Source organism: Kwoniella europaea, chromosome 1, assembly GCF_036810445.1.
Source record: "Kwoniella europaea PYCC6329 chromosome 1, complete sequence".
In the NCBI taxonomy this organism is placed as follows: Eukaryota; Fungi; Basidiomycota; class Tremellomycetes; order Tremellales; family Cryptococcaceae; genus Kwoniella; species Kwoniella europaea.
This window is the reverse complement of record NC_089487.1, coordinates 11,876,814-11,899,779: the sequence shown is the minus strand read 5'-3', so window position 1 is coordinate 11,899,779 and position 22,966 is coordinate 11,876,814. Positions and strand designations below refer to the sequence as shown.

The 22,966-nt window shown below is 44.1% G+C and overlaps 9 protein-coding genes across 9 annotated transcripts; 6 read left to right on the top strand and 3 right to left on the bottom strand.

Moving 5' to 3' along the window:
* Positions 1-677: 677 nt before the first annotated feature.
* On the bottom strand, positions 678-2,048 carry V865_004526 (uncharacterized protein; the record flags this gene model as incomplete). Its single annotated transcript, XM_066228306.1, has 5 exons — positions 678-781; positions 845-918; positions 978-1,239; positions 1,301-1,641; positions 1,711-2,048. The coding sequence occupies 5 exons, from the start codon at positions 2,046-2,048 to the stop codon at positions 678-680; spliced, it is 1,119 nt and encodes a 372-aa protein (XP_066084403.1).
* A 1,019-nt stretch (positions 2,049-3,067) lies between these two features.
* Positions 3,068-5,360, top strand: V865_004525 (uncharacterized protein; the record flags this gene model as incomplete). The annotated part of the gene is made up of 12 exons (XM_066228305.1): positions 3,068-3,331; positions 3,415-3,576; positions 3,642-3,749; positions 3,819-3,889; positions 3,953-4,063; positions 4,137-4,163; positions 4,219-4,304; positions 4,365-4,440; positions 4,507-4,535; positions 4,622-4,738; positions 4,813-5,218; positions 5,285-5,360. 12 exons carry the CDS (start codon positions 3,068-3,070, stop codon positions 5,358-5,360), a joined length of 1,533 nt encoding a protein of 510 aa, XP_066084402.1.
* A 77-nt stretch (positions 5,361-5,437) lies between these two features.
* Positions 5,438-5,859, top strand: V865_004524 (uncharacterized protein; the record flags this gene model as incomplete). The annotated part of the gene is made up of 3 exons (XM_066228304.1): positions 5,438-5,548; positions 5,633-5,763; positions 5,835-5,859. The coding sequence occupies 3 exons, from the start codon at positions 5,438-5,440 to the stop codon at positions 5,857-5,859; spliced, it is 267 nt and encodes an 88-aa protein (XP_066084401.1).
* A 302-nt stretch (positions 5,860-6,161) lies between these two features.
* On the bottom strand, positions 6,162-9,280 carry V865_004523 (uncharacterized protein; the record flags this gene model as incomplete). Its single annotated transcript, XM_066228303.1, has 13 exons — positions 6,162-6,407; positions 6,475-6,488; positions 6,567-6,633; positions 6,689-7,252; positions 7,335-7,397; positions 7,466-7,485; positions 7,552-7,686; positions 7,750-7,852; positions 7,943-8,315; positions 8,389-8,443; positions 8,530-8,674; positions 8,764-9,149; positions 9,211-9,280. 13 exons carry the CDS (start codon positions 9,278-9,280, stop codon positions 6,162-6,164), a joined length of 2,241 nt encoding a protein of 746 aa, XP_066084400.1.
* Positions 9,281-11,070: 1,790 nt separating this feature from the next.
* Positions 11,071-12,366, top strand: V865_004522 (uncharacterized protein; the record flags this gene model as incomplete). Its single annotated transcript, XM_066228302.1, has 4 exons — positions 11,071-11,111; positions 11,166-11,261; positions 11,357-11,691; positions 11,840-12,366. The coding sequence occupies 4 exons, from the start codon at positions 11,071-11,073 to the stop codon at positions 12,364-12,366; spliced, it is 999 nt and encodes a 332-aa protein (XP_066084399.1).
* Positions 12,367-12,776: 410 nt separating this feature from the next.
* V865_004521 (uncharacterized protein) lies at positions 12,777-13,160 on the top strand (the record flags this gene model as incomplete). Its single annotated transcript, XM_066228301.1, has 1 exon — positions 12,777-13,160. One exon carries the CDS (start codon positions 12,777-12,779, stop codon positions 13,158-13,160), a length of 384 nt encoding a protein of 127 aa, XP_066084398.1.
* A 203-nt stretch (positions 13,161-13,363) lies between these two features.
* V865_004520 (uncharacterized protein) lies at positions 13,364-14,352 on the bottom strand (the record flags this gene model as incomplete). Its single annotated transcript, XM_066228300.1, has 7 exons — positions 13,364-13,401; positions 13,481-13,574; positions 13,703-13,822; positions 13,924-14,014; positions 14,077-14,105; positions 14,181-14,197; positions 14,268-14,352. The coding sequence occupies 7 exons, from the start codon at positions 14,350-14,352 to the stop codon at positions 13,364-13,366; spliced, it is 474 nt and encodes a 157-aa protein (XP_066084397.1).
* A 1,065-nt stretch (positions 14,353-15,417) lies between these two features.
* Positions 15,418-17,994, top strand: V865_004519 (uncharacterized protein; the record flags this gene model as incomplete). The annotated part of the gene is made up of 13 exons (XM_066228299.1): positions 15,418-15,534; positions 15,609-15,645; positions 15,729-15,789; positions 15,860-16,058; positions 16,127-16,227; positions 16,314-16,443; positions 16,513-16,616; positions 16,690-16,794; positions 16,852-16,918; positions 17,016-17,113; positions 17,296-17,663; positions 17,733-17,887; positions 17,962-17,994. 13 exons carry the CDS (start codon positions 15,418-15,420, stop codon positions 17,992-17,994), a joined length of 1,575 nt encoding a protein of 524 aa, XP_066084396.1.
* Positions 17,995-18,614: 620 nt separating this feature from the next.
* Positions 18,615-22,565, top strand: V865_004518 (uncharacterized protein; the record flags this gene model as incomplete). Its single annotated transcript, XM_066228298.1, has 16 exons — positions 18,615-18,622; positions 18,731-18,813; positions 19,036-19,096; positions 19,208-19,336; positions 19,602-19,731; positions 19,865-20,030; positions 20,244-20,333; positions 20,396-20,534; positions 20,611-20,689; positions 20,754-20,874; positions 20,953-21,094; positions 21,213-21,511; positions 21,721-21,844; positions 21,951-22,026; positions 22,105-22,172; positions 22,241-22,565. 16 exons carry the CDS (start codon positions 18,615-18,617, stop codon positions 22,563-22,565), a joined length of 2,040 nt encoding a protein of 679 aa, XP_066084395.1.
* Between the last annotated feature and the right edge of the window lie 401 nt (positions 22,566-22,966).

The following is a 22,966-nucleotide window of genomic DNA, read 5'->3' as shown; positions in this document are numbered from 1 at the left end:
AGCAGGCTAAGAAAGATGAAGAAAAATTGACACAACTCGCATGCAAAATACAACAATATCGATGGCGCAATGATGAGTATATATATCGTCTTTTCTCATCTTCCTCTACGAGATACACCACTGGTCTTATTTAAGCATAGAAATATCTCACCAGCAGGTATATCCGTCTTGGGATCTCCTCCAAACGAGCTCACAATTCTTGTTCTCGCGGCACAAGTCAGAGTGTCGGAGAAATACATGAGATAATGTGTTTATCAATCACGTATCGATAATGATTTTCCAATCCCTCGTCCAAGGATCTGTCACGACATGTGCTCGATCGGCTTCGCACGTGTTTTGGTACATATGTACTACAAAAAAAGCAATAGTGTATGTGTCATCGCTCATACTCTACAGCTGATAGCTCAGTAGAGTCGCTTAGAGTGATCTTAGCGTTGATGGCGCAATCATCGGTTTTCACCGAGCTTTTAGCATGCTAAATTAGGATCTGCCACTTGGGATGTCTGAGGATGAATGCTCAAGAGACTCTTAACTAGAGAAATAAGATCTTACAGCGCAGCGCACCTGCTACAGGATTCTAAGCGAGCGCTTCGCCAATGCAAAGCCATTATTCTCACGCCGTAACATACATGATTACGCTGATACATATTTACAATAGCAAAGACGTTATGTCATTATCAAAGGAAAGGCCGTTCCGCTTGGGGAGTGATTCTGGATCCGTGTCTGAAGCCGTCCCTTTCAGGTGAGTAGTCCCCGATAGCTGTATGAGCAGTAATTCGGTCTATCAAGAATGGTAGCATTCAGCATACGGCTGACACAATTGCGTTAATGTGGCAGTACTCACTGTCCCATAGCACCACAGTCTTAGGCTTCCATTTAGCTCTGATCTGGAAATCGTGGCCTTGAGCGATGTGGGTGCTATATAGGATATCAGCCACAGGCTCTTGTTGAGATTCCACGTTTTTGAGATCACTTACTAAAGTAACTCCAAGATAGCGTCTGATTCTTCAGATTTGAGACCAACAATATATCTCGAGAATTGTTTATTCACGAACAACGCCTTTTCGCCAGTGACTGGATGTTTCCTTACGAGTGGATGAACATTTTCAACAGGTTCTCGTCTGACTACACCGCCTCTGTTACCTGCTCTGCTGAAGTCTGCTTGTGCGACTCCGGAATGGACGACTGACAAGGTCTCGAGGAATTGCTGGAATGGAGGAGAGAGTCGCTTGTACGCCTCTATAAATCAATAACAGTCAGAGATCGCATTGTATCAGCATGAAAACTTCCAGGGACTCACCAACTTGCGAGACATACCCGGTATCTCCACCTGAGGCAGGTGAATCGTACAAAAACAAGGTGGTCAAACCTGGAGGTTGTTCCTCGTAAGTTACGTCAGAGTGCCAACCGGTACTGGAGAGCTTGTTGGGATTGTAAGATGGGAGACCCTTCTTGGGTGCTGCATCTCGATAGACCAAGTGAAATTCTGGATATCCCTCGGGTGCACCTGAGGTAGGGTGAATATGTAATCTACCGAATGTCTTGCCCCACTCGTTCAACTGCCATTCGGGCGATTGGTCAATGAAATCCTGGTCTCGGAAGGCAACGACACCTCGTTGAGCGACAAACAGAGCAAGTTGACTATATGGTTGTCACTTGTTAGCGTCTCTCTCAAATCCAGATCTTATTGCAGACGGTGAGTGAGCGTACCTCTTGCCTCTAGCATCCAACTTGCTCAACTGTATACCTTCGACCTCAGAACCGAAATTTGGAGATAAAGAAGTGACAGTGGCACCATCCAGAAACTCCCTTGGATTCTCGTGTTTCAACGCATCATGACCTGGATCATGGTGCTCGAAAGGCGTAAGTGGTTCGTACTTTGTCTCTCGATCGAAAGTCGGTAAGAACCTCTTATACTTGTAATCGGGAGGTGGGACCTTGTTGACCTTTTTCTCAGGTTGCGTCGGTGGCTCTTCTCCGCCACTTAGACGAAGAGTCGCAGTGGCTTGCTGAAGACTTGGAATACTTTCTACTAAAGTGGTGGTCATGATGAATGCGAGTGGCGGAATATAATGAGATCAATTACGGGGCTCATTCTCGTCTAGAAGCTCGTTTAATGTTTATTTATAAATGGTAAGAACGATTAGATTGCAATCGGTTATCTGCGATTGGTACAGGAACGATACATCACGTACAATCACGCCAAATGAGGAAATCAGTGGACCTCGCCGTTATTCTAGCTTGGATTATATCCACCTAACACATCCGTGCCATGGCTAGCGGCTCAAATAAGCATGCACACAGACTATGCAATGGCTGAAATGACGTCTGCCAGGTCAGGAGTATCCGCCGTGTTGCTCAATCTGTCGTGATCGAACTAAGCTTCGAGTGGCGGTGGTTGCCGCTATCTGCCCATCACGCTTTCAGTGCTAATCTGCGCCTTTGGTTCATTCGCTTGGCACTTTTGACCAATCTCTGCATTGCGTATTGTCACGACAGCCTTGAAAGATCCATCATTCTAGCTGGAATCATTGAATGATTTAGAAAACTTGCCAATCCTTTAGGCATGGTATCACATGGTCGTTTACAGGAATTCCGAATAATTCACTTGACATCATCGGAATTTGATTTCGGACAAAATCTTATCTATTGAAGTATATATACTCATCAGCATCACAGCTTGACCGGTCTTTCCGGAACCTGTCATCCCGAGATGGGTAGCCAAAATGAGATGAGATGGCGTCAGTCGTTGAATTCGCCGTGCAATGTGGAGCACAGTCGACAGATGCCGAGTACCGAATACTGTAGGTTCTATGGGTATTCTTTGAGTGAAGGATGCCAAGAAGACCTTGATTGGTTGGCATGGAGATAAGCGATATCCAATTTTCCAATTCCCATTCGCCATATCATACCATTCAAAAAGTCAATTAGAGTTCAAACATGCACAATGCCGGATGAACCAAAAAAGAGCTGGAAAGGTGGTCTCTTTGAATATACATAAAGGACGCTATTTCGACGATCTTTGGATTATTGTCCGCAGGAGTTCATCAAGAGAGCACTGATCAAAATGAGCCCTACAAAGTCTAGTGGCACAGGTTCGAGCTCACCCAGGGACGACAACAGTCTGAAGTCTGGTCTTGACGGTGTGGCCTTGCCGGAAGAATACCACATCGGTAACGATCGAAAAGGAGCCCAAGTTACGGTCGGACCTGCTCCACTCGCTGCTGGAGTTTCTTCAGCTGAAGTTGATAAGGCTGAATCCGCTTTGGGTTCAGCGGTCTTAAGAGCCTTGAAACTTCGTCCTCCTCTTCCTAAAGATGCTCCCGATGCTGTGAGTACCACCCTAACACGGTAGATGGCTAAAACAGAGGATTGCACTTGAAACATACTGATGACAATGTCCTCAAATCGCAGATCGCCACTCAGCCCAGTATCTGGGATGGTGATAACATCGAAGAACTGAAGGAGAAATACATCCGACCAGATTGGGAAAATGTCGAAGCTTTTGATCCCAATTTCAGATGGACCGTTCGAGAGGAGCAACAAGTCAGACGAAAAATTGATTGGAAAATCATGGTTAGTGGCACTTGACTTTAACCAGAGGATGCGACCTAGCTTACGGAATTCGATTTATCATTCAGCTTTGGGCATGTGTTATGTTCTCTGCTTTGAATATTGATAGAGGAAATATCAGCAATGCAAACTCTGACGGGCTATTGAAAGATATCGGCCTCTCGCAAGCAGATTATGTAAGTTGTCGTCCTGTACTTCGGAGAGTTGTGTAGTTCCAACTGACTGACTCATTCGTGTTATCGCAGAACCTTGGAAACACCTTGTCCAAACTGTTCTTCTTGATTGCCGAACTTCCATCTCAATTGATCTCCAAGAGGTTAGTCCACTTGTTTGTAAAGCATCTGCCTGCGACAGCTGACCCCTTCTGTCTCACCTCTAGAGTTGGTCCAGATAGATGGATTCCCATTCAAGTCTGTATCTTCAGTATTATTTCAGGAGCCCAATTCTTCTTGAGTGGTAGAGCCTCTTTCCTCGCCACCCGATGTTTGATGTAAGTGTAACCAGGCCTACTGATCATCAATACGAAGCTCGGACTGATAGAATGTCGTTTTTGGGCGATATAGCGCTTTGTTCCAAGGTGGTTTCATCCCGTGAGTTACATAAACCTTCGATACCTGGTGTTACACGCTGACAGCTGCAATGTAGAGATCTTATCTTGTATCTCAGTTATTGGTATGATGGGAGACATCTTCCTATTCGACTGGCATGGTTCTGGATGTCCTCAAACATCTGTATGTCTCATTTGCCTGATTTGCAAAGCGCATCGGTTTAACATGTTTTTCCTCTTCAAGGTGGTATCATAACCGATTTCTTGGCTGTCGGGTTCCTCAAGCTGAGGGGCTTCCACGGATACGCAGGATGGAGATGGTGAGTCAGGATAACGTTCTCAAGATTATCAATCTGATTTCATCTAATTTCTACTTCTTTTTTCAGGCTCTTCCTCTTCGAAGGTATTATCACTTGTATGTTGAAATCTACAGTAGTCCATTGATTGTACACTGCCAAATCTGCTCGGCTGATCAGCTGATCTGACTGAAACGAAAATCAGTGGCCATCGGTATCGCTTCGTTCTTCTTGATGCCTACTTCACCAGCAAAGACCAAATCCAAATGGTTACCCAAGGGATACTTCAATGATCGGGAAGTCAAAATCATCGTCAATGGAGGTGAGTGAAGATGAATGAAATTCTCACGCGTATTTGTGGCAGGAGAAAGACATGGTCACTGATCTTTCCGATAGTCATTCGAGATGATCCCAACAAGGGAGGAATGCACAATCGACAAGCCCTAACTCTCCGAATGATCTGGGACTGTATCCTAGATTACGACATGTATCCCCTCTACGCCCTAGGTCTATTATTCGGTATACCCAAATATCCCGTTGGCAACTATCTTACCCTCTCTTTCAAGGAACTTGGATTTTCAACTGTCCAAACTAACTTATTGTCAATCCCTTACGAAGTGATCAGTATCTTTACTCAATTCGGTATCACTGCTATATCGGAGTTGGCGAATAATAGGAGTTTCGTAGCTTCCGCTGAAGATTGGTGGTTACTCCCTTGTTTCATACCTCTTGTGGCACTGCCGGATCCAATCAACCCTTGGACGTACTTCGCCATTGAGACTGTATTACTTTCTTATCCATAGTGAGTACCCTTATCTGATGTGATTATAAGAATAAGTGACTAATACGATTCGCTTGATGTATATAGTACCCACGCTATTCAGGTAGCTTGGACAAGTCGAAATGCCGGTACAGTCCAGAATCGATCCGTATCAGCTTCTTAAGTCTTACCCTACCCATCTGACAGCTGGATAATTCGGGGCACTTGTACTAATACGCTCGATTTTATAGTCTTTATAATATGTTTGTCCAAGCTTCAGCGATGATAGGAGCCAACGTCTATCAAGCAAGTGATAAACCACGATACAAGAAAGCCAATAAAGGTTTGATCGGTCTGCTCTGTTTCAACGTTGTGAGTGTGATATCAAGCTGAATCCAGTGTAGTCATAATTGGATTCCCGACTGACTTGGAGTGTTTGTTCCTTTTCTGGATCAGATCATACTGTACCCCGGTACCTGGGCATACTACAAGTGGCGGAACAGAACCAGGGAGAGAATCTGGGGTGCAATGTCAGAAGAGGAGAGACAACATTATCTGAAAACCACTACGGATGTCGGTAACAAGAGGTGTGTTGTAATCTCCTTGTGATCATAGGCCGTCATAACCTGAATGCTGACCCATTTGACGACTCTTGCAGACTCGATTTCCGATTTGCTGCTTAGATTCCCAACGAGATGACATACAATGTACGGAAGAGAGGATCCAGCTTGCTTCTTATTTGCACTTGGCGATGTTGATCGGGGGGTGTTAAAATGCTTGATTATCTGGTCGACTTGTAGACAGAACGATGTAAGATACACATCAACACTCTCTTTTTGCGGCCATTGTTCCAGAATATACGATGCAATTTTAGATCCGATAGACGAATAATCATAGTATGGATGTTTTCATGATATCCTGTATTGCCACATGTCAGATTATCTTATCAATACTCACTACATATATACTAAGCAGATACTTTTGACTAGCTCCTCTTGATTCCATTGCCTATCCTGGGTCTCACCGCCCTAGATCCACTCTTACCATCTAACAACATCATCCACCTCCACCTTCTCACTTTCCTGTACAAAGTTTCGGCGAAGGCTCGCAAGTACCCAAAGGAGAAGATAACGAAGAACGCGGTCGTACATGGTATAGCGACTTTCCAGAAGTACACGACCGACTGATGGAGTTCGTCGAAATCGTCAAAGTTCATTCCGAAGTATGATGCCTGCGATCATTGTGAGAAGTCAGGTATCAGTGGTTGCATGAAAGGTCGAGCCAGGATGAGGACTTACAATGAATGTTAATGCTGTGGTCCGAAAGAGACAAAGGAGTTTAGCTCAACTCTCTTGCGCTATCCGACCAGTTGAGGAAATGATAGACTCACGCAAAAACACAACAGTTACGATACTTAGCCTTTCCATCGATTCGTTCGTTTGGAAACTCAATACATTCTATTTCGAATGTCAGCTTCGGCCCAATATCATTATTATTTGATGCTCCACTCACAAACACATAGTCCGTCAGATGATCACAAGTATTAACGAACTGCTCCAAACTTCCCACTGTGATTTCCAGATGATCAATCACATCACCGATATACACTTTTGTCATAGGTGAGAAAAAGCCAACATGTACAGCCTGAGTAGGATTCACACCAAACATGCTCAATACACTCGCACTATCATCGCCATCCGTCGCTCTATCCCTTGACTTATTGAACCCTCCTCCGGGAAGGGGCGTTCCTGCTCTTGAGGGTGTAGGCGATATAGGTTGACCCAGATAACCATGAGATTGAGATTGGTTAGACTGTTGGGGAGTGAGATTCAGACCCAAGTGAGTATGTTGCATTCCACCTCCCATCGTATGGTGGTTCCCGTTCAGACCAATACCTGGCGTAGCGGCACCAGTACCCGTACCGCGAGTTCCGGTAGGCACCATAGCACTGGCAGCTACTGAACGCTGAGCATCTTGATCACGGACAATATAACAGAGGTGTAAGAGTGGTGTGAGCGATCTTCGAAGTCGGATTAGCTGGGAGGAGAGGATATGCAGATGTCGGACGGTTTCCATCTGAGTTGACGTTCAGTCAGCTCGGTCCACTCAGGTAGGGTCCCAGAAAGGGTTATCATGACGAGAGACTAGCGTCACTCACCTGTGGGTTGACAAGTACAGATGCTTCCAGCTTGAGCAGCTCCGATTCGAAGGTTTGAGATATCTGCGAGCCGGAGAACAATAATGGTCTTGAGGTCAGAGGCGTAGAATGATGTATATGGCATGACTTACCTCAATAGCCAGATCCGCAGCTGATCCAAATCAAGTATCATTAGCTTGACACCTGTGTCTGCACCTTTTAGCTCGGAGATACTCACCGACATCCAAGATAGCTTGAGCCAGCATACTGACATCTCCCGACCTTCTCAATAAACTAGACTCATCTTCCAATCGGTGGTATATAGGTGCGAGCACTTCTCGAGTTGGTTTAGCGTCCATGGATATAAGGGTACCTGAGAACAGCAAGTTGCATATCAGTCATTTAGGGTTACGCTGGGTGAGATCTGTTGACTTACCATCGCGAAGCATGAACAGACTCAATATTCCCCTTCGTATAGGTACCATGTATTTTGCACTCAACTCATTGACTGTGAGAGTATGAGCTTGTTTCTCAAATGTCTGATGAGGAAATCGGGACAACTTTATCAGTATATGTTTCTTTGCCGATGCAGCTGACCGATGACAATGTAGGATGGGACTACGACTCACATGATGTCCACCATGTCTAGGAGTTACCAAACTAGGTTCAAAAACACCTTCCACCCCCTCAGGCAGTTTAGGTACATGGGTTTCCCTCGAATCGTCTTCTCCTGAACCGAATATCCCACTCAATTTACCTCTTAATCCGCTTCGTGTGGTAGACCTGGTGCTTTCGTTAAGCACACTCTGATCATCATCCGTCATCATTCCTGATTCTCTCTCGTGGGCCATCTCCTCCGCTGCCATAGATAATCTGATTTCATCGGATGGGGTGGTGTGATGAATCAGTATCTGGAGGTAAAGGTGATTACGGTAGAAGTCGAGCTTGGATCGGGGGGTGTTGGTTGCTCGTAATGCGTCTTCTACTGCTAAAGGATGGAGACTGGGACAGTGAAAACGGATCAGCATGGGTTGAGTTGAGGAGTACATAGTATGAGAGTGACTACGATACGTACCCAAAGTGAAGTACGAGAGTCTTGATGACCTGCCAATTTAGTCCATCGATATGGACTATGGGAAGCATACGACCATCAGTACCTAATCACATCTGGCAGTCTGATCATGGGCAGATATCAGTAGATATCTTGATCACTCACTCCATCTTACTCCTGTGGGTTTCCCATCCTCCCCTATCCTCCTTTGGCCATGTTCACTATCCAGCCATTCTCGAAGTCTTTCACCTGGAAACTCACAACGGAGGTTGGTGTTATCTTCATCGGGGTTAGAAGAATAGTCAACGACCTGTCACGGGGCACATCGTCAGTTGCAATCAGGGTGAAGTTGTCCTATTCAAGGGAACATTCGGTAGCACAATCATTCCCCTGACTTACAGTCACTTTAGTCTTATTCTTCAAATGACCATAAGCCTCTTCATCCCTTTTCGATTTTACGTCCACACCTGGTTCATCACCTGTCCCACCTCCGGCGGCAGTAGTCGACAACCATCTGTACTCTTCCCTCTTCTTGTGATGTCTGTTTTTATGAGTTTTTCGATGTCTCACACCACCCGCTCCAGCACCTGAAAGACCACTCCTTCCTGATATAGGAGATAGCGGTTCGTTCGATGAGTTGGGAGATATTATATTCGCTTCTACATCGTGTGCAGCTGCGAAGGGCTGTTCGCCATGGATGGTCGATGTATCTGAAGTGATGGACCGAGGGGAAGATCCGAATCGGTTTTGGGAGGAGACTGCGAGCGAGCGGGTACGGAAGCTCCCTGCGAGTGATGACGTTTAGATCAGCTAAGCATTGGTTGTAAATTCGTAGGATGGACTTACCTGAGCTGGTAGTCACTATAGCTGGACGGGGAATTGGGACAGCGTGAGAGTGGGAATGAGGGCTCGTCATTGTAAGTCTTATGAAAGTTTGGATTGGTGCAAGGGGGTATGTGGTATGAGATAATCTGGAGCTGAGAGATCGACCAAGGATAAGCATGTGTGCGGTCCAGTTGAGGATGAGAAAGGGAACGAGGAGATACCAACGGGGATGATTAAAGATGTATGATACATATAAGATGAATGAATGAAGGAGAGTCATATGAATATGAATCTGGAGGGGATGTCATTTGATTTTTGAATTTGGAACTGCACATTTACGTCACTGGACTCTGTGCACCAAACCAAAACCCTATATTTAGCATCATGACATCTCATATATATGATAGTAGTATGACAGAGCAGCATGGTGCGATGGATATTCTTCTCTGACAGCAACAATGAACCTGACGGTGTTCCTTCCGACTCATAGATGCATAAGTTCACAGAAGATATCTACATCCCTTATACACGGCTATGGCATTCCCACTGAGAGGATAGTTTATTCTCCAATCTTCTTGGCCTTTCCCTATTAGATCGTAATTCAACATGATTTGGTGATAGTATCATAGTATCGAAGGTATGAGGGTAAATTGGGGGTCGTTGAGTGGAAGGTGATAGAGCAACGGGAGGAAAAACGATATATCAGCAACACCGTACTTCCGCATCGACCCATTTCTATTCTGTCATACCAGATCATGAAAACAGAGGCGATGTGAACAATTTGGGTACAAGGCCACTCACTCGGATGTATTGGATCAATTGGAAAGATGAGGCGCCCAAAGAGACGGTGAAGAGGGCAAGGTAGGCTCCTGTTGATGCAGTAAGATGGTCATTTTGACAACACCACCATAAGATGAGGAGTATTCATTCCATCCCAAATGATTTGCATCCATTGATCACAGGATGAAGCAGTTGAATCAAATCGACGACAGGGTTGTTCGAGTGGGTCGAATTTATCGAAAATGTGGTGAATTAGACGTGATTTTGAAGTTGAGTCGAGAGCGATATATGGGAAGAGGAGGGAAAGGGGAATCAAACCCATCAGCATCACGCACATTACATAATTTTCATTCCATCTTTGGCATCAAAGCTTGCTAAGAGCACTCACGGTACCAGATTTTACCGTTACCTCTAAGGTAGACAGGGACCTTCTCGGCCTGATGAGGGTGAATTGTTGTTAGTACAAACATCCTTTCTCATCTAAAAAGACCCCTCGTATATCTCCACCACCTGCAGGGGCTCTTCCTTCATCTACACGCGTGAGATCCAGTACTAGACAGCCCTCATATCCACTCGGTCACCATCCCAAATACACAACATTCCTTCTGTATTGACTCTCTTGTCTCTACTCACTTGGTAAGCGATTTGCTTCTCCCTGATCCTGTTTGGTCCTGTTGATGAGTGAGGGGTCAGCTTCTCTGTCCAGAGCATGGATGAGGTAGCTCACTGTTCAAGATTCCTTCCATTTTGAGTCGATGTCTGAGTGGTGAGTGGTATAGGTATGAGAAGGATGTTGATGATATTGTATTCTATGATTTATTATTGGTGTGAATGTGATTGGAGTAACGTTATACCACTGGGTCGAAAACCGTTCTGCTCCGACCACCATAGTGATTTACCTGAGATCATTTTATCACATTTTATCCCATTGCAATGTGTATTACATAATCACCCATCAAATGGAAGATTTATTTTGGATTTCAGTTATTTCAGTTGACCACCAACCACCACCTCCCTGCATCCTTCATCCTGCGTAAAACAACCTCTTACTATAACTTCTGATCAACAAGCCTCCATCACAACAACGATCCAACACACAATATGGACGTAGCGAAAGAACTGGCAGATTACGCTGCCGCAAAGTGAGCTGTCTTGATCGAACGTTTGAGCATCAATAGCTGACAACTGATTTGCAGTACCACTGCTGTTCTCGATCGACCCAACCCCATCGTCATTGATGCAGGTCTCCTCGCTGCGTTTGATAACACCCCAGTAGATGCTGACGAGTATGGGTGAGTTAATACCCCCAATTTGATGATATTGCACAATCGCTCTTCTGTCGCTATACTACTGATTGACTAATACAATTCATGTCATATATCTACAGATCCAACCTCAATACTCATCTCCTCGCATTGACACTCACTTCTACGCAAGCCCTCATCTCATCGTTATTCACCTTACCCACCAAATCCTCTTCTTCCGGACCCATCACCCTCCTCCCCGCTCCTTCTACTTTGTTACCTAGGGAAAAACCCTTACCTAAACCTAAACCATTGACCAAATGGGAGAGGTTCGCCAAAGAAAAGGGAATATCACATAAGAAGAAGGAGAAGCACGTATGGGACGATGAGAAACAAGAATGGGTAGCTAGATGGGGTAAAGATGGGAAGAATAGGGAGAAAGAGGGTCAGTGGTTGACTGAGATCAAAGCTGGGGAAGGTGAGTCATTCGTCTCTTTTGGTGTCAACTCGGAAGAAGTGTCACCTGTTTCTATATATATGTCTAAGCATTTCTGTCTCAAATTCCGTATACTCTGCTTTTTATAATGTCAATATCAAATACTGAATATCCTCTTTCGTTTCTGCAGAAGCAGACCAGGACCCCTCTTCAACCGCAAGATCAGAACGCAAAGCTCGAATCGCCAAGAACCAGAAACAGCAAGCTGCCAATATCGCAGCAGCTGCCAACCACTCTTCGGACGCTACCGCCACCTCATCTCGAGGAGGAGTATCTACGCTAAGTCAAGAACAGAAGAAGAACCTTAGGGAGAGACGTAAAGAAGAATTGAAGAGATCCATGATTTTATCTAAGACTTCTACCGCATCATTGGGAAAATACGATAAAGCGATAAAGGACGAACCTAAAGTGAAAGGTCTCAAGAGGAAATTCGAACCGACTGTTACGAACAAGAACGATTTCAAAGGTGAAAAAGAACATGCTTTGGACGTCTTACATAAACTTGAAACTGGGGTTGGCAAAGTGAAGAAAAGTAAAAAGGGAGGAGAGGGTGATGAAGGTGGTTTGAATGTCAGAAAGGCAGTGAGGTTCCAAGGTAAAGTCGATAGAGCTTCTGGAGGTGGAGCATCGGCTGGGAAGAAGGGGAAGAGAAAGTAGTCGAAATGATTTCAGTCTGTCCACTTTCAGTTTGATATTTTGTTATCTTCTCCTCATTCGTTCAGACATTTACATACCTGGTTATATTTCATGTATCTTGTGCGTATGCACTTATCCTTTTTGACCCTTGACCAAACTTTGCAACTTTGTTCTTATAAAGGATTTGGCACATCCTTTCATGGCCCGAGAACTGCTCTCACGAACGGTCAGTTCGCAATGAATCCAAACTCCGAGGGTATGTCAGTCTAGCTACTCGCCACTTCTTGCATACACTTTCAAGTCATCTAACTTGATCACTGACAAGCTAATTCAACGTATCATCCTATAACCAAACAACCTACTGTACCAACTTTGTTAACTCTGCTGAGATACACCATTCATATCATTGTTCCAATCACAGAAATACATCAATGTCTTTTCTGTCTTCGACCGACGATCTCGAATCTCAAAGACCAACCGAGATGAGCGGTAAACAACACCCTGAAGATTGTCTTGAAGAAGCCAGAAGGCGATTGGGCAGCCAATACATCGAAGATGAGCAGGTGGATGAGATGGAATTACCGCACGAGGGGATAATCAGTATCAACACTGACAGGACAGATAAGTCAAGATCGTTTGATGCTGATGTTGGACACTCGGATAGAATGGAAGATGCGGATGGAGCTGAGTTGGTAATCACGAGAACTGATCGTTCTGGTAAATCATTTAAGACTATCTATAGTGCTAGAAAAGGGGATCATGAAATGGAAGTTCAAAGTAGTGATGGTGATGAAAGTCTGGGTAGTAAATCATAGAAAGTCGAGAGATCAGTCTATCAAGGTAAGTATATACTGACGATCAGGTGCATCTGAAGTGCATGGCATTCGTGATGGCTATACCGCATCGTAACAGACAAATATGGATCTGTATCTCTAAGCGTTCTATCACACTCTATCGATATCTCATTACATGAGTCCACTTCGACAAGTTGGTTCTCCTGCGTGGTAGTCAACGAGTACTATTTAGGTATAGTATACACCATATCTTGATGGACAGCTGATACATTTTCAACACCAAGTCAACGTCAATAAGGAAATGATGATGAGTATTGAACCGAGCGGATGGTCGAACTCACTCCCTTCTTTCATATATTTCTCACCTCTATTTACATACCCCAACCTCTTGTAGAAACCCGTAGCGTCCACTCCGCCTTGGGTTGGATCTGCGGCCTATAATTGTATCACATCCAAATGTATCAGTTCCACGTCGATCAATCATGACTAGATCGTTGTATACACGTTCTCAAGGAGGTATACAACAGATAATATAGGTTAGTGGTGGGAGTATTATCACTCACTTGACTCTGACACCATACTTCTTTACCACCTTTCTCCCTCACATGCTCATGTAAAGCTTCTATCAAAGGTACGCCTAAACCTTTGCCTCGATACTCCTTCAGTATAGCAAATCTCCCTAGCTGATGAGTTTGTGATGGGTATCCGTCAGTAAGAAAGTTCCTTTCGATATCAGAGGTACGGTGAATAGAAGGGTATTGAGGAGAAGGTCAGTCTGACTCACTTGATTATTCTCGTTGATCAATCTTATCGTTCCCACCGCTTCATCTGTCTCTGACAAGACCAGCAAGAAATGTGTACTTCGATGATCATCGCTTTGATATCGCGATTACCGTGTCAGCGTACTATACTCTGGAATAGGTGGACAAGGACTCACTCGTTGGTCTCTACCCTGATATCGTATCCCTTTTGAGATAGAGCGAATATTCTTATGTCAATATATAGTGATTGTCCTTAGGTCAGTAAGGGACAACGACTTACCTGCTCGTCAATGAATACTATCACACAACAGAAGTAAATGATCAGTACAGATAATGTATACCGTAAATGGAGCATGAATCAACTTACCTTCTTTCCTTATCTGCATACATTTCTGTACATCCTCGGGTGTCTTGGCTATTCGTATCGTGTAAGCAGGTAACTCCTTTCCCATGATGTATACGATGGATGTTTGGATAGTACTTTGATTCGTCGTACTAGCGGGAATGGAAAGGGTGTCTTGGTATTCTCGATACTTGGTTACTGAGCGTTTCGATCTGGTGTGTTTTCTTTAACATGTTCATACTTATAGAGCACTGTACTTGAGCATGTGGATACACGAAAAATCGAGAATGCTCGACTCGTAAAGTAGATTAGATAACAGATTCGAGTCGAAATTACCTACAGCCAAGACACGGAGATTCCGGTGATCACCGACTACTCGTACCAGTATCTTCTTACTCGAGCGAGTAGGGAGCAACTACGAGTACGAGTGGTGCTTTCAGTCAGTCCCATACATGCATCATGTCGTTATATAAGGTACATCTTGAAAGATCAACAATCTCGACTGAAGACAGTCTGGGCTTGTTATGTCTGGGCAGACGAGACCGCATGACGCATGTTGTACATTACATAGGTGATCATGTCACTGAAAGGAATACCCCGTTCCTTTCCTGTCCTGTTCCTTTCCTTTCCACATGAAACACGGAGCATCCCATCTTATTCTGCACCGAGCATTTGATCAATCAACGATGACAAGATCAAAACCTTAAACCCATATGCTCGACGCTACGGTGTGAAGTGCTACTTTTATTTGAGAATTAGGAGGAGACGAACAAGGTACCAATGAAGGTACAGGTACAGATTGGAGATTAGAGTGAACCGTGCAACATGTCAAGCAAGGGGTAGATTGGATGGATTGAATTGTATCGGAATGCATTGTTAATCGATCATGATCCGTAGACGATCGAGAGATAATGGAATACCAAAACGGAGTAAACAGATATAAATACCTTGGACTAGGGAGTTCCTTTCTGTCTTTTCATTTCTTTTCCCATCTTCCCCATCTCTTCTTCTCCTTCGTTAACCTCTGTTCACCTTTCTCGACAAGTCCCATATATCTTTCTATCCACTATTCAACTACTTACGTTCTTTTCACATCCCATCTTCTAAGCTTCTCAAGGGAGGCCTTCACCCCCACATCCCTGACCTTACCTTATTGCTGATACTCGCCTACACGATGTTACCTATGAAATTACTTTCCCTTCTTTCTCTCCTCGGAGCAAGCTTGGCGAGTCCATTCGAGCGATCGATCGATAAGAGGGCTTTACCCAGATTGGGTGGTGTCAACTTGGCTGTACGTCTTTCTTTCGCATCCTCGTCCAGTATTCTTGATGAAATGTACAGTATATTGATCACGATGATTGATAGGGTTGTGATTTCGGTATGGATACCAACGGAGGGTCTGGTAAGTCTCGCCTACATTAGTGTCTGACCATTCATGTCAAAGACATTTACAGTAAGCTGATGGTGAATTATACTCGGTTATAGGTACCACGTACTGTCCTGGAACCGATCAAATCTCTCATTTCGTTTCTAAAGGAGCCAATATGTGAGTAACGTTGACATCCTTCTAGATATGTAGCCTGTGTTAACGTTGTTCTACTTATGGTACTATGCAGCTTCCGTCTTCCTGTGGGATGGCAATACCTCGTAGGCAACAACGCCGCTTCCACCTCGCTCGATGCAACCTTCTTTGCAACTTACGATAATCTCGTCAAGACCGCTTTGGCAACCGGATCATACGTTATGATCGATATTCATAATTACGCTAGATGGAACGGTCAGGTGGTTGGACAAGGTGGTCCATCAGATGCTAATGTGAGTGATACATATACCTAACTTCCTTTAATGTGGCTGGGCGTAATGCTGATAAGTTTTGTGGATAGTTCGCAAGTCTCTGGAGTCTTTTGGCGGCAAAGTATAAGTCTGAATCAAAAGTTATATTTGGGATTATGAACGAACCTCATGATATTGATATCACTAAATGGTGAGTCAATTAATCCAGCTATCATTTCAATTGCATCTTGATTATAGTATATGAAGGACCAAGGCTGAACAACTTTGTATGAAAAGGGCAACCACCGTTCAAGCCGCTGTCAACGCCATCCGATCTGCAGGTGCTACTACCCAATCAATCGCTTTACCAGGTAACCAATGGACACATCCCGAAGGCTGGACTTCAGGATCAAACGATCCTTTGCTTGTGAGTCCTCTCCCAAGCTTTTTACTAGAATGTGTAACGAAGCTGATTGAGCGATATACCACCGTCCAGTCCATTACTGATCCGGCCGATTCATCTGGCTCGCTGCTCATCATTGATGCCCACAAGTACTATGATGGTGATGGAAGTGGTCAAAGCACTGAATGTGTTACCAAGTGAGTGACACTCGATCCCCCTTCCTCGTCTCATCGTTTAGAAACCTTGTACTGATTTGACGGTTGACTTTAGCGCCGTTGACGTCTATACGGCCTTCCGAACATGGCTTAAACAACACAACAAGAAAGCTATCATCTCCGAGACTGGTGGTGGAAACACTGCTTCTTGTCAGAATGAGTGAGTTTTAGTGATCCACGGGACTACTCGGTACATATAATGACGGACGGCTCGCAGTGTTGGACAAGCTCTCAAATATATCTCTGACAATACTGACGCTTTCATCGGGTTCACCGTGTGGTCTGTGAGTAATATACCTCGTGTCGCCTTGTTCCTCACTGGTCCATGAAGCTATAGTGGGAAAAGTTGATTGATGTGTTGCTTTGCTTCGATACATCTAGGCCGGCTCTTTCGACTCTTCTTATGCACTTTCAATCACCCCTGTCAACGGTCAAGATAACGATCTGTTCGTCAAGGCTGTTCAACCTTATCTCCCAGGGTAAGCGATTGTCTCACTTCCTGTTGAATCTTCTCGAGAGATATATGAGTATGAGTACCTGTAATACATTCATGTGTATATACGATCATATATACAGGTATATATGATCGAGTAATGAGCGCAATGTATATAAATCAAGTGAACTTACGGCACATGTTGACTGATACAACTCAACTACACAGTCAATCAAGCGGTACCACGACTTCTTCATCTACCTCGAAAGCAGCATCTACATCAATCGTCGCTTCAACTTCGAAGCGTGTCATTTCCTCTACCAGTAAAGCACCTACGGGTACGAGCGAAATCGGTTCCTCAATTTCTTCCTTTGTCACCTCGAAAACTTCTTCTTCAGCTGCTGCCACTTCGAAAACGGTCTCGACTTCAAAAGCACCCGCTTCCTCCTCAAAGGCTCCAACCTCCATTGTGTCATCAAGCTCCAGAGCACCCTCATCTACATCTGTTGCCACTCCTTCGACCACCTCATCATCCGGAACCAATCTTCGGAAATTTACCGGCGCGTTAGGTGGTATCGTAGCTCCAGCAGTTACTCGTGAGTCCAATCCAACAAACGACCTGTAGTCCATGATATAGTACTCATGATTTCATTTATTGTTGATAGAATCTGGAAGTCGATACATGACCAACAATCAATCGTACAACTTCTTGATTGATGCTCTTAACGCATCATGTTATGTTCAATTGAATAACTGTCAAAACGAAGCTAACAAGACTGGGAATAAAGGTGATTTGACCGTTGGGAATTGCAACACTCAAGTGAGTGGACCTTTGCCTTTATTCCAATTGTTTCGAGGTGTATAGCGCTCATAAGTGTGGTTGTGATAAAATAGGTTCAAAATTGCTTGAAAGTCGCTTCGTCTTAGAGGTCTTTGATATTTCCAAGGTCGTCGTTAGGAGATGATAATGATATCGTCCTGAAGGCGAACTGGCCTTTATGACTCCTTTTCTCTTGTTCACTTTACCTCACAGTTTTTCTTTGATCTTGTTCTTGCGGCACAAAGATAGTAGGAGCACTGGATGCATGTTCTATTTCCCTTTATTGATGACCATTCTATCATCTCAGTGAAGTACTGTACTCTAGTGCCACATCGCCGTTCACCGCTGAGTCTGATGTGGAGTTCCTTTCCCACGGTTGTGTAAGGGGCAGTATCATCAATCAACCGGTCACAACTCACTTGTCATTCGAATCTTGATCTGCTCGTACCTCTATTGTCTTCAACTTTACAGTGATATAAATCAGCGAGACTGACAATAACAACAACAACCTTCCAGAGGAGGAACTATAGTACAACGAAGGATAGGTGCCTTCTTACGACCATAGCAAGTAGACGATAGAAATCATTCGGTCATACCTTAATCAAGTTCCAACACAACCTCGTTCAAGATCCAGGAAGACTGTTTCAAGAATACAATAGAATCGAAGTCGGAACGTGTATCATACATTAACCATTAGACAAGAGGGAGAATATAGGGTTGGTCAATAATGTCAGGGTATGTATCAGAATATTTTCTATCTGGATCCTTGGATCTTAGAAGTTATACGTTATTCTCTCGATAAAGGATCAGATAATCTAACGGATGTGTTATGATATGAAATAGACAACAAGAGATCAGGTATTTGGGAGTCACACCGCCCATATCGACTGATCCACCTAAGGAGAGTGATGTGAGGTCCAGTGAGGGTGAGTGGGTCTTGCCATCATGGCTGTATAGGTGCAGGGGAAGGACAATAGAAGCAGATAGTTTGAACACCATAACAGATTGGTCATGCTAGAATACACCATTCTCTGAGATGTTCAGAACGGGAGAGGTGCTTTACAAGTGAAAGATGGAATTAATGAATGGGCATATAGGTGATGTTGAGATTCTGACTTTACTAATGTTCTCTTTCCATATTGAAATAGCTTTGATGGGTGATCTGGTATCTTTGAACCAATTTGAATCAGAACAAGAACGTAAAGTCCGGTGAGTGGAGTTAAGCTTGTTTTGTCTCTCTTTCATACAATCTGATATGATGTGATACTCAACGGCTCTAATTTGGTGATCTTGTACTGATTAATGGTCGGTCGTCCGTAGAGAACGACTATTATCGAACATTGCTCAACTAGTCACAAAATTTGTTCATGACGTATCGATCAAATCTGGAATGTCGGAAAAGGTAGCTTCAGAAGCTGGTGGGAGAATATATACTTCTGGTTCTTATAGGTGAGTACAGATATCTCGTTCAGGTTCTTAATGAAGAGCAACATAAAGAGTGAGAGTGGAGAGATCAAGTGTGCTTTATTGATGAGATAGAGGGGATAATGCGGTGAAGGATATATATCTTCGAATAATGTTGTGAGGCGCGACGGTCACTTCATGGTTGTTGTTCTTGATGCATGATCAGCGATGATGTGTAACTCATATCAAGATGGACCCGAGTTATCAGATAGAACATCTCGCTGATTTATTTTACCCTGATGACATATAGACTAGGTGTACATGGACCAGGATCAGATATTGATACCATCTGTGTATGTCCCCGACACATATACAAGGAACATTTCTTTGGTGAATTTCAAGATATGTTGAGAGCTTGGCCGGCAGTCACGGAGATATCTGTGAGTTATATGAGCTTCATAACTAAGAATACACTGTCCGTGTGGATAGACAATTCCCGTCTTACCTCATTTCCCCTTTCTTTTGACCGAATCAAGACTTTTGCTGACCTTGTATGTGGGTTTCTGTTCACAGGCAGTCCCATCGGCTTTCGTACCAGTGATGAAGACCGTTATATCAGGTGTAGAAGTGGATCTGTTATTTGCCAGAGTCAATTTAGCTGAAGCGGGAGATAAATTGGATATTGAAAAGGATGAGATTTTAAGAGGAGTTGATGATGCTTCGCAGAGGAGTTTGAATGGTGAGTAGGGTCTTGTTGTGACATCAGAACTGGTTCTCAAGGGAATCTTTTATCATTCTCATGCTGTAATGGTTGTACTTTTCTGTTAGAGAGTCAGAAAGATCTGGTCTTTGGGCTGCCCAGCAAATCTAGGATGACCTTTCATGGTTGATCATTGCTCGCACATGGATTTTCATAATTGGATGCTGACGACCGAACCTTCTCATCGTATAGGTCCTCGTGTAACGGATATGATCCTGAATCTCGTTCCAGACGTAGCTACCTTCCGTACAGCATTGCGTACGATAAGACTATGGGCTAAGCGTGAGTATTCATCGTATTTACCTGTCTCTTCCTGAAGCTGACCTCTCTTTATTTTCACTAAGGTCGTGGGATCTACTCTAACGTTCTGGGTTTTCCAGGTGGTGTAGCATGGGCATTATTGACGGCTAGGATATGTCAGCTGTACCCTACTGCTGCTCCTGCAACTATTGTAGGGAAATTCTTTCCCATATACTACCAATGGTATGTCCAGATGTACCTCACTTAGTTTGATGTGGGTGAATTGGAACTGATTGTTGACGTGTTTTGATGGAAAAAGGAGTTGGCCTCAACCCGTGATTCTGAAAAAGATAGAGACTGGTCCTCCTAACATGCAACATTCAGTTTGGAATCCCAAGGTATGTTTGAACTCTCGATCAGTTGATTCCCGATAATGCTAACAACCGGGTATCATTGATACAGCTCGACCGCAGAGATATGGCTCATAGAATGCCAGTCATCACTCCTGCTTACCCATCTATGTGTTCCACACATAATATCACGGCTAGTACGATGAGTATCATCAAGAAGGAGATGTTGAGGGGTGAGTGATGTACCTCCAGCGCAATGACAAATTGACCCCAAGGTTGACTGATTGATTCTTGCTCTGGATGCATCATAGCAATGCAAATAACCGACGAGATATTGAAGAACCCCGGATCAAGCTGGATGGGTCTATTTGAAAGAGCCGATTTCTTCAGCATGTATAAAACTTATGTTCATGTGGTGGCTTCTGCTTCTACATCGGAGGGAATCAAGGATTGGTGAGTTTCGTTTATTAAGCTGGTTGTCACGCCCTCTGCAATTTGGACATCGATTAAGCCCAACTGAGTGGATGGATCTGTGCTCATCTTTGTGAATTATCAATGTCCTCGATCGTAGGAGCGGTATGGTAGAATCTCGTATTCGTACACTAGTGCAAGATCTGGAAAATACAGACAACATCCTGACTGCACATCCGCAAGTTGGCGGTATATCCAACGTTTTCTACTGTCTCACAGAAGAAGAGCAAGCTGCTGCTTCTCAGGGTGAAGTTTCGCCCGAGTTGTTGAATAGGAAGGAAGAGGATATAAAAGATGTACAGTTTAAGGAGGGAGAGAATGGAGATGATACCGGTACGGGTCCTAGGAAGATTTGGACCAAGAATTTCTTCATTGGGTTGGAGATCGAGAAGAGACCTAGTGAGTAGTATATTCTCTCATATATTATACCGTCTGGGAGTGAGAAGAGTCACGATGTGGTCGTAAGGAGCCTCACATTGGTCTGAATATGTGCTGAATGAGAAAAAAGAACGAAAAGGACATGATGCAGGCCCTAATGCAAGGGAAACGTTGGTTCGACGGCCCTAATCGTATGGAATATGCTAATTCTGTCAATCTCCTCACTACAGAAGACGGTCAGGGGTCGCGAGTTCTCAACTTGTTCTACCCTTCCAAACGGTTCTGCTCCGCATGTCAGGGCTGGGACAAGTATAATGAGATGGAAATGAGCGTGATTCTTAGGCCTGCTAAAAGGTGAGTGCGAAAATCTTGATGAGGTTACGAGGCTAACTCAGTGTAACATGACTTCTCTCTTTACTATCGTTATCACCATCACCCATACTCGTTATGCCGGTCACAGATCCGATCTTCCCCCATATTGTTTTCCCGATGGACAGCCAAAGTCCAAGAAGAAGACCAAGCGAGGTCAACAAAATGTGAGGTATCACAGTCCATTTGGCACGCCTCATTCTCTCGATAGCCACATTGAGACTGATTTATCTGAAAAATTTTAGGGCTCAACCGATGTCGGAATGGGCGATACGGGTGAAGAATCTAGTCAAGGACCTTCGAAGCGCAGCAAGTGGGTTGCTTTAGGTTGTCAAGTCATATGGTTGTTGTCTCTTGGCTGATTTGCGGTTGTGTATCTAGAGCCACACCATCAGAAGAGTTATCCCAAATTTCACTCACAACTACGACTGAAACTCCCCGACCAACCTCCTCACCTCTAACAAATGGTGTACCATTACCCAATGGAGCTGATCCCGTGCCTCCGCTCACCACTACGAATGGTAGTGGTAGTGCCCTGCCTCCTCCACCACCTGGCATAGAGAACTTGCCGCCGTTATCATCTACATCGCTGAGCGGGTTCGCCACTGCCGCTAATGGTGTTGTGAACAGTGCAGATAGAAATACTGATGGGTTGGTGGTCCTGAATGCGAATTCGACCACGAATGAAGCCCAAGCTGCTTCCTGATCAATCCTCAGGAATCAAATGCGAACGAAACTGAAACAACGATAGATGTGGAAGCTGTTCTTCTGCTTCTACGAAAACAGTGTTATAAATAGACGTGACATATTTCACACATGAAATCTTGGGGTTTCTCTTCTTCATCCTTCATCTTTACGATTTTCGCCCAGTGGTTAAAAAACAATACAAGTATAGTAATAAACTGTATCATTGTTTCTCTCATGTTTCGCTTGGCTTCGTATTGTTCTGATTCAAATAGTCAAATACCTCATCGTCATCGTCATCTACTCATTTTCCTACAAACATCATCGTCGGGAGAGAAGGACGAAAAAGGTACAGATCGTCTATGCATTTATAATTCCATTGTATGACATACGATATGTACCACCGTGGGAAAGCTGACCATC